This window comes from Maylandia zebra, linkage group LG11 (genome assembly GCF_041146795.1).
Source record: "Maylandia zebra isolate NMK-2024a linkage group LG11, Mzebra_GT3a, whole genome shotgun sequence".
NCBI classification, from domain to species: Eukaryota; Metazoa; Chordata; class Actinopteri; order Cichliformes; family Cichlidae; genus Maylandia; species Maylandia zebra.
This window is the reverse complement of record NC_135177.1, coordinates 9,562,349-9,572,379: the sequence shown is the minus strand read 5'-3', so window position 1 is coordinate 9,572,379 and position 10,031 is coordinate 9,562,349. Positions and strand designations below refer to the sequence as shown.

General features: G+C 39.2%; 1 protein-coding gene across 2 annotated transcripts; it reads left to right on the top strand.

Annotated features, from left to right (window-relative positions):
• On the top strand, positions 1-9,184 carry LOC101485953 (uncharacterized). 2 transcript variants are annotated; one of them, XM_004565171.5, is made up of 5 exons: positions 1-332; positions 5,030-5,159; positions 5,789-5,955; positions 6,229-6,496; positions 6,665-9,184. In XM_004565171.5, exons 1-5 carry the CDS (start codon positions 273-275, stop codon positions 6,826-6,828), a joined length of 789 nt encoding a protein of 262 aa, XP_004565228.1. In that variant the 5' UTR covers positions 1-272; the 3' UTR covers positions 6,829-9,184. The 2 variants fall into 2 exon arrangements, with proteins under 2 accessions (XP_004565228.1, XP_004565227.1); XM_004565170.5 differs by having other exon boundaries at positions 2-332; positions 5,771-5,955.
• The last annotated feature ends 847 nt before the right edge of the window (positions 9,185-10,031 follow it).

The following is a 10,031-nucleotide window of genomic DNA, read 5'->3' as shown; positions in this document are numbered from 1 at the left end:
TCAAGGACCGGCGTGCTGACGTCACCGCAGAGAGCCACGCTTCACGACCAGGCTAAACAACTTTTTCAGACGAAGTCCTTCTCACAACGAGTCCGGGACACACTCGGGAACTTTACTGAGATTTAACGAAGTGGCTCGACAGCGACAGCGCTACAACAAATTATACGTACTACTGAACACCGAAGAGCGAGTTGACCGTTTTCACTGTACCAACATATAATTTCTCGTTTTCAACTAGCGTGTTTTTTTTAAAAATTGTTTTGGAAGTTAAAATGGGGAATCTGTGGTGGTTGTTCCTCGTCGGGCTGGCAACTGGGCCAATCAGTGGAAAAGTAAGTGGCTTTTCTTAAATGTTTTTTAATTCAAACATGTTCCAGTTGACGTATTAGTGGAAAAATACATATTAATTATCTTTAATATGTAAAATAACCGAGAAGGCTAAAACTTTAAGATATTTTTGAAAACGACAGCCCTGGGTAACGTTTGTTATGTTCATGTGGACTGTTTGAGTTCTACCCCATAGAGTTTACACATAAAATAAAAATATTACTCTTAATGTTATATCCTCAGTTTTTTGTCTGTGTTAATTATTATTATTATTATTATTATTATTATTATTATTATTATTATGTATTTACGTTAAATGTACCTTTAAAGTGAACAGCACGAATTCGTCTTTTTAAAACATAAATAAATGTTACCTCCGGATCTATAAGCTGGGTGATTTTTGACCTCAGCAGCCTTTTCAAACCGAGGCCAAGCGTCCAGTTGGTGTCAAGTTCACACAGGGCCAAAGTCTGTTCATCATTTAGCTCACAGCTTTGACATTTAAACCAGACCTGGCCTGAATTTCTCACCCACACGTTTTATAATGTTATACTGCAAATTCAAATTCTAAACCAGGAAATCATTCATATTTAACCAAGGTGGTTTAAGGAAAAAAAAAAAGAGTATTTCAAAATCCTCCTCCTTTACCCCTTCCATTGTTTCTCTATGTGCGGCTGCTTTATAGCTGGAAAACACCTGGGAATGACAGGCTGAAGCAGAGCTTTGTTCATCGTCACAAAGTATGAAAAATATCCAGGCTGGTGATTTATTGACTGTAAGAAATCTCTAATGAGAGCCAGGGAGCCTCACCACCTCTGCAGAAATGCAGTTTGTTTAAGATTTATGGACTGTATATTGTGAAAGGAGACGGAACTGAAACACGATACTGCTTCTGGTGTATATTTGTAGCAGAGGAAAGAGACATGCAATCCCTTAGTAGGACTCAGGGAGTTGTGGATATGGTGAAAATGAATACAGCTTGGCATTCCTGTCCTGCTTTAAGGCCCCACAGGTTGTAATCTCTGAATATAATAGCTTGTAAACAGGTGTGGCCACTCAAAAAACAAACAAACCTTTTTTCTGCTTAACTTTAATTTGTGTCATCTCATACTTTGATCCGCAGATGCTTTGATTCATCTTCATGTCATACCACTAATACACAGACTCCAGTCTTAAATTGCTGGGTGTGATGGGCTACATCTTACATCCAAACTATCTGTGTCCCCAAGTGTAAAATGGTAAATGGCCTGTATTTATATAGCACTTTACTAGTCCCTAAGGACCCCAAAGCGCTTTACATATCCAGTCATCCACCCATTCACACACTGGTGATGGCAGCTACATTGTAACCACAGCCACCCTGGGGCGCACTGACAGAGGCGAGGCTGCCGGACACTGGCGCCACCGGGCCCTCTGACCACCACCAGTAGGCAACGGGTGAAGTGTCTTGCCCAAGGACACAACGACCGAGACTGTCCAAGCCGGGGCTCGAACCGACAACCTTCCGATTACAAGGCGAACTCCCAACTCTTGAGCCACGATCGCCCCATGAGTGTGGCTGTAGAATTACTGGTTAGTCAGTCAGTGACGTTGCTCCAATCCAAAGGATGAATGTTTAAACAGGCTTTCTTCCTTTGACAGTTTGTGATCTGGTAGTTGTGTCATTTTTTTGGATGGATGAGTAACAGCGAGTTCCACTGGGCTAGTCCAGGCAAGCACGCAGCTGCGTGGGATATGAGCAGTTTTTCATCCAAATGCTAAGAGCGAGAGGAAAAGGGTAACACCTCCTCACGGTGCTATTAATGACGATTTTCGTAGGGCTTCAAAAGCACTCCACTGAAACGCCTACATGTGAGGAAGAAAAAAACCGTTTAGAAACAAAAGAACATGAATATAAACTATGTAGTTTGACACTTGCTGCTGTGGAGAACTAAAAAGCCTGGTGGGGCGGAAGATATGTGTTCTCAGTTAATCAGCATTAGTCACAACATTGTTCTGTGTGTCAAAGGCAGTCTGTACACATGCGATTAGCTGCAAGAGGTTTTTCTTTTGATGAGTTGCTGTAGCAGTTTGTTTGACTTTCAGTGTTAGCATGCCCTTGGAGAGTTTTTATTGTATTTATTTATTTATTTTTCAGTATATATTTTTTATTTTTAACCACATATCACTGATTATCTTGACTGTTCTTTGACCACCACACAACTAATGGACAAAGCTATATTAGGTCTTTGCGTACATGGAGTGGACTGGGACCTGTAGTCTCTGGTCAGCAGTTTCAAATTACTGTAATCTGAATTAAGGACATAACAATCACATGTAAGACAGAAGTAGATATTGTGTCACATTTTGCCTGTTGGCATCACTAAAGACTGCATTACCAAACTCTGTCTGATCACTAAAGTTTTAAGAGGAATATTCATTTTCTCTTGGCATCTGATAATTTTGTCCTTACAGGCTACAGCTACTTAATGTCTGTGGACATTTTATTCATTTTATGCCTTAGTCAAACATACACCACCTTCAACACAGCACTCTGCTGCTGCTGCTGCTGCTGCTGCTATCCAAGTGATGACAGATCTGTTGTGTGCTTTTCGTTGTTATCTAAACTAACTCTCGATCTGACCATGCTCTCATTACTTTGCAGCTCACTGGGGATATAGCTAGCTATCAGCTAAGGAGAAACAAAAAATAAGACTTTGATGATTGTCAGCTTTAATGTTGCCCTCCACCAACACTCAGTCTGTGGAGTGATACAGCTGTTTCCAGTAAACTGTCTTCATTGTGACAAAGCACCAGGATATCAGAATGTTATATACAGAGTGGGTGTGTAAATCCTGCATGCATACGTATGCTTTCCAGATGTGTATAAATTCTAAATCACATCTTCCAGTAAACCCCAGTGTAAAACTTGTATCTGTCAAGGAGAACTGATTCAGAGTCAGCAGAAAACAAACTGCCAGTAGGTGGGAGGTCAAAGCTTAATGGCATTTAGTGAAATCAATTCTAAATTAAAAATATTTGATTGATCCGTTTAAAAAGATAATGTGTTGACTCAGCTAATCGTGTGGTTAACATCTGGATTTGGTCTGGTAAAATAAATGCCAGTGAAACACAGTACAACACTTTGATCTAATACTTTTTTGTATGACTATCAAGTCAATGTTATTTATGTAGCTAATTTTAATACAACCGACGTTGACCCAGAGTGCTTTACAGGCACACTCATCTGCAATCCAAGAAGCCAGTTACAACACACAGAACTCACATAAACAGCATAGTAAACATAACGATTAAAAAGAAGTCAGAAAATAAGAATAAAATCAGAACTAAACTCTAACAATAGTTAAAACAGCTATATAAAAGAACTTGTCCAATCTGTGATGGACCTCAGACTTGACTGTTAGCAGTTAAAAAAGGTACGTCTTTAGAGGTCTTTTAAAATAGTTGGACAGATTTTGCATACATCTACCATAAGTTTGCTGATGTCTGATTATAGCCTTATAACCTGATAATTCTCAAGCTAGGCATAGAGTATATTTCTCATTGTGTATGTGACACAGACAGTCACAGCTTTTGCTTTTCTAATCTCTGGCTGAAGTCGGTGAGAACGCCAGCACCTCTTCTGCTATTTTAGTCACCCTTGGGTTTACGTGTTATTAATGCTTCACATGAATACACCAGTATCTTGGTGACATGTTGCAGAATGACCTTAAATGTTAGGTGTACAGTTGCAGATCAGATAGATTTTATATCTGTATCCCTTCTGTGGGCTGCTTGCATTATTGCATACTGATAAAAAGGTTTGTTAGCAAAAGAAAAATGGTGTTAACTTGAAAAGAACTGTTGCTTTGACAACATATTTTGTGAATTTTTATTGGAGTAAAACCTTTTTCTGGAGCAGGTATCTTATGAGAAGTACACTAAACTGTGCTTCCTTTCCTTTCTCCCTATTTTCACCCTCTCTCAGCACCTGTGTTAGTGGAAGCGTAGTATACATACCAGACATATTTCAGGTCTCAATGGGCCATATTCATCCATGTCTCTGTGTGTGAGTGTCTCTCCCTCTCTTAACACCAGCATATGTTTGAGCTTCTTTTTCTTTGGCTCTTTATCGATTTCAGCACAGTTAGTGTCTTTCTTTGATTCATGTGATCTCCGGTTGTGTTTGAGCCACTCGTCTCATTACCTTCTGTCTGCCTAGGCCTTAGATCAAGGGAAAAGAAGGTCACTGGTTTTCATCACACTCCTCTGTGTAGCATTCGGGTTGGCGGAAGGATTTCACGAGGTGCAATCTAATATGTGAAGCGGCCCTTTCCATGTGTGCGTCTACTTGCTTGCTCTCTGTGTTGTCTTTGAAGCTGCTTTATCTCATCCCTCCTCCTTTCAAAGACACTTAGTTCTCTGCTGCGTGGTTCTGCAAAGTATCACAAATTACTGCCACAGCATGTGAAATGATCAAGAAAACAGCCTATATCTACTGCACATACTATAGTATGGATGTAATACTCTCAGACAGCAGCATGCACTGCTGCATATTTGGCCAGCATACATCATTGGTTGTGAGAGGTATTGTCTTACTCCAGAACTGTAGCGAGATCCACATGTTGTCAATTAGTGAAAGGAATTCTGTGTGAATCTATGTGTGCGTTTCTCTCCTACTTAAATAAAATTGCATGTTTTTATCCCCCCTTCTTTTTGGCAGCTCTTTGTCTTCTCCCAGTCATTTAGCCCAAGTGATGACTTATACATAGAGGGCCGAACATCTGGTGACCTCCCTATAGACGATGAAGATGGTGATGATGGTGGGTCAGGCTCTGGATCTGGAGATTATGGTAAGGATATGTATGCATATCTATCTATCTGTGTGTGTGTGTGTGTGTGTGTGTGTGTGTGTGTGTGTGTGTGTGTGTGTGTGTGTAATATATCTATATGTATATTTTCCCTGTATTGCTTATTAAATAGAAACTTCATCACAGATTATTAGACATTATTTAACTCCACTCGATCATACATGCAGGCTGGTGAGTAATACACAAGTAAGCCACAAGTGCTTGTATGTTCAGACACAGATGCACTTACAATATACCAGATGTTTGTCCTGAGGTGATACAGTGGAACCAGGTGACATTTTATTGGAAACTCACAGACTTTGAATGACTCACCTGCGTAAACTGTAGTGAGTGATGTCGTGGCACATTCAGCGTGATATAAAACTGCATTACGTTCAGGTGAATTTCAGTAAGTTATAAAACTTGCAGTAGGAACTGTTTCCACATTTGTGGCAGACTCTGCTGTAAAACCAAGTAACCTCAGATGTCAACTCGTTATCCAAGAAAAACGGTCCTATTCCTTCAGTTAATCCAATAGATTAAAAAAAAAACAACTATTCTATAATAATGAAAAGAGACATGCTCTGAAGTGTTTTGTGTTGGTGATTTCTCAGTTTCCCGTGCCCATTCAGATGCCGGGGATATGGTCCTGACGTTGCCTAGCCCCTCTAGCAAAACAGAGCAGCGTCAACCACAGCCTACAGTACACTCTCCAGACAACCCACCAACCACAGTGGCACGCAGCCATGATCCAGCAACTACAGCGAAGGAGGCTGACATTTTCCCTGATGGAGACAAGGTAAAGTATGACTGTTCCTTTTGATTCATGTCCTCATGAAGTCTGACTTATGTCCATCTTCAGGATGATTCATCGCACACACAAGGATATTTATTCTTTTAATTTCAATTGGTGATAGTGAGAGTAAATATTAAGGTTGATTAATTTTGGAGCAGAGAAACTAATTGTGATTTATTTGCTACCGCTTTAAGGTGTGAATAGTGGTAAATGGAAAGGATCTAAAGCCACATAATGTCTCAGCATTTTTTTTAAACTGTGCTAATATCCTTATAGGGGCTTGGTGTTGGCCCAACAGCTGACTGGTTTGGAAAGGATGCTAGTCCCAGCACCACCAATGTGCCTCCCAGTGGCAGTACTAGAGCTGATGGTGTAATCAATTCTGGCAAGGAGAGACGCCTGGATGTGTTAAATCCCCAATATGAAGAGCCTATCAAAAAGTCTGATGAAACTCTTACCAAAGCTGATCGAGAAGGATTATTTGGTGAGAACTCTATGGAGGTATCCTCTGAGAACCTGCTGGAGAGAAAAGAGGTGCTAGCAGGTAAGGACTAGGTTTCTACTGTCTTACCAGTTCATTACAAAATTACAGTAGTGAGTTTTCAAGAAAATTTAGACTTCTGTTGAAGAATCTGAAATGTTAAGTATAGATAACTGTTATAAAAATGTTATTTTTTAAAAATAATTTCGTATTTCTTTTTTCCGTCTCCAGCTGTGATAGTGTGCGGAGTCATTGGATTCCTCTGTGCTGTTTCCCTCTTGTCTCTCCTTGCCTACCGCATGAAGAAGAAGGATGAAGGTAGCTACGACCTGGGAGATAACAAACTTTCTGCAACTGCATATCACAAAGCACCCACCAAGGAGTTCTACGCCTGAACTGACTAATAAGAACAAAGCAGGGTGGATTTTGGCTCCTGCCTATTAAGACTCAAATGGATCTATAACCAGCTGAAGATGATTCTTCTTGATGAAGTTTGAAGTAGACACCTCTGCTCCTCTCCAGTGCTGCTTCTTTGTTCTGTCTTTTTTTTTTTCCTTCGCCATTCCCAACTTCATCCGCTGCCACTTTATCTTTCTACTTAATGTTCAGTGTTTGTGACAAAGGGGTCATAATAAAATAAAGTCAAACTGTTAAAATGCTTTCCTGTCATCCCATGCTAAGGAAGGAGTAAATACCCATTCAAAGTTTTAAGAATGAAATCCTGAAGTGGATCATTGTAGTGTTGGCGAGTCGTCAGTGTGAAACGGTCCGACGCTGTGCCTTTAGACCTAAGATGAACTACGCTGGACAAGAGCTGATTCTGTGTGACCCAGAAATTGATTGCTCCTTTGGATGGATGTACGCTGAACCAGCCCAGTTCAGCCTGGTACTATATTCTGTATAAGAATAGTATTAAGATGGACCTTAAAAAGTTGACACTTTTTTTTTCTGTCCTCTGAGGTCAGATTGTGTTTTTGTGTTTTGTTTTTTCTGTGTTAAAAACTGTCTGTGTTTCTTTTTACTTTCTGTATGCTTTCTTTAATTTGTTTTGGTTTTTGTGCGGGGTGGGGGAGGGGGGTTACATGAATGAACATTTTCATATGCTGCCCAGTATTGCATTGAGAGATTTTGTTACTTTGCAGGTACAAACATTTGTTGTTGTCACACAGGCACTTACAGAACTGACCAAATATAGATACGCTTTGTTGTTTGTAAAAAAAAAAAAAAAAAAATTTGTGGTAGTTTTTTTTTTTATGTTTAGAGATTATATTTCTGTAAGCCATTTTTAAGCAATTTGTCTTTGACTTCATACAGTGTGGCAGCCTTAGTAAAACTCCCTCAGGCATCTTTAGAACACATGTAATATGTTCAGGACTTTTGGGGGGGTTTTGGTGACTGAGTGCTGCAAGCGTGTGGACAGGTGGAGTCAAAGCTAATGACTATAATTCAGAAACCATAGAAGCGATCAAGGTTTTCTGACAACAGCCAAAGCGCATTCCTTTCTCGCTGTCCTCTGTATACAGCTATAATAGTTGGTTCAAGGTTTAAAGGCCAGTGAGAGCATTTACTGCTCTTTTACACTTTAGAGTTTATCAACTTAGCAGGGTTAGAGAGTTGTTAATTGTGTCTGTTTAACTAATCTGTTTCTTTTAAGCGTAAACGTGCTTTGTTTGACACATGTATTTCCTGATTTTCAGACTTTACCTCAAGCAACAAGAGCAGCATAGCATGTTTTATGGCTCCAATGAAGATACACAAAGCAGATAACGACAACAGGGTTCTATTCCCTTTCGACAGCACATAAGTGTGTAGACCCTTTTCATAAACCTATTAGGAATTTGCCTTTTTATGGCTTTTTAACCAGCTACCTACTGCCTGTAATGGTTCAAAGAACACTGCTTACTGTTTGTCATAATAAAAATGAATATTTTAAAGCAAGTAGTACATTTGAATGCATTTGCAAGCTACCTATTCACTGTGCATAGAATAAACAGGAAGATGTAGTCATTAACCCACCTCGGTGACTCTTTGTTGATAACGTGACATTTGTTGAGTCTTCAGTGCCTCATGTTACATTATATCCTTTGCTTTGCAGTGCGGTTGAAGTATTAGTTTCATACTTTGAACTGTGAGCTGTACAGAACTGCAAGTTTGGAGTTAAAATCTACTATGCCAGTGTGGTTGAACAACTTCTGTGTGAAACAAAAACAAACCCAGAGGGTTAATACCACAGGTTAGCACTTGTTGGCAAAGACAAAATAACTTTTCTCTTCTATCATCTACATGCATTATATATAAACGAGATGATTTTCATGTAATAATTTATACTTAATTAGACTACAATGTAGGTAAATATGTCCGTCATTATTGGGATTGTACAGTATTTACTGGTGGTTGAAGCCTCTTTGTGCCTTCAGCTTGAGTTTTATATTCCTATTTGTATCTTGGTGCATTTGATGAGCTTTAGATTATTGTCAATTTCTTTAAAAGATTTTCTAGCATCTTTTTTTTTTAAAAAGTCCTTTTTCTTTATGAATGCTTCTAAAAATTATAAAAGTACAGAAAGTTTATTGGAGACATGTTGCAGTTTTGTTTTTTATCGAAGCTGACTGAAATCCTGGTTCTTAGAAATAAACTACACAAGTATGAGGACCAGCCAATTATCAACTTACCAAGATGAACAATAGAGAACCTTGTTGCTGGTGTATCTCATGAGGTTCACTAATGAATAAAAGTTGTGGCTTTAATGCAGTGGCTGTTTTTTCTCTGTCTCTCAACAATACTGCCCCCCCCCCACCCCCCCATATACACACATCAACACAACAGGTTTAACATTATGTGTGCTCTTAAAATCTGCCTGTTTATTCACCTTTTCATCTAACTTCTTCAAGGTCACGATCTTTGTGTTTATTTGTTAATTAAGCACCTTCTGGGCATCATTTTGAAGCCCACGTGTTCTCACAGATTTGCATTTTGTTTTTATTGTGTGAGACAAAACCAAAAAGTGAACATTCAGCTGCAGGTAAAAGCTATTATTTGTTGCTTTTGTTCAGCTGATCTGAAATGTAGAGTAAAGCATTTCCATCAAGTCTCAACAAACATTCTTTTACAAAGGCAGGCAAAAGTGAGAAAAAGGTTTGCAATATCAAACCTGGTCAGCAGCATGTGAAATGAGTCATATGGTCAGATGTTTTTAAAGATCTTCAGAAACAAAAGGAGAACATGTGGATGCACAAAAGGTTGGGTTTTTTTTATGTATACAGAAGATGGCTGTAGTAGAAAAGAAGCAGGAATAGAAAGTAGAGCCATGCACATAAGTTAATAGCATAAAAGTGGTAGTAAAGTGTGATAAAATAAATTAATATGAATCTGACATGGGTGGGGCACTTGATGTGAATATCTATGACTGGTGAGGAATGCAGAAGATCAGTGGGAGGGGAAGATGAGAAATAAAAACCACAGATTGAGATGTGCTGTGTTTCCCACAGTGTGCACACAATACACTGTTAGCACTGGGCATCATTTTAACCATAACATTGTTTGCAAAAAGGAAGGATGACTAAGAGAAGACTCATAAAAAGAAGTGCGTGATTTAGCA

Excerpts from the sequence above, each read along its gene's own strand:
- LOC101485953 (XM_004565170.5), top strand. The coding sequence starts at position 273 with ATGGGGAATCTGTGGTGGTTGTTCCTCGTCGGGCTGGCAACTGGGCCA. Across the intron at positions 5,956-6,228 it reads TTTTCCCTGATGGAGACAAG|GGGCTTGGTGTTGGCCCAAC; the intron begins GTAAAGTATGAC and ends ATATCCTTATAG. Across the intron at positions 6,497-6,664 it reads GAGAAAAGAGGTGCTAGCAG|CTGTGATAGTGTGCGGAGTC; the intron begins GTAAGGACTAGG and ends TTCCGTCTCCAG.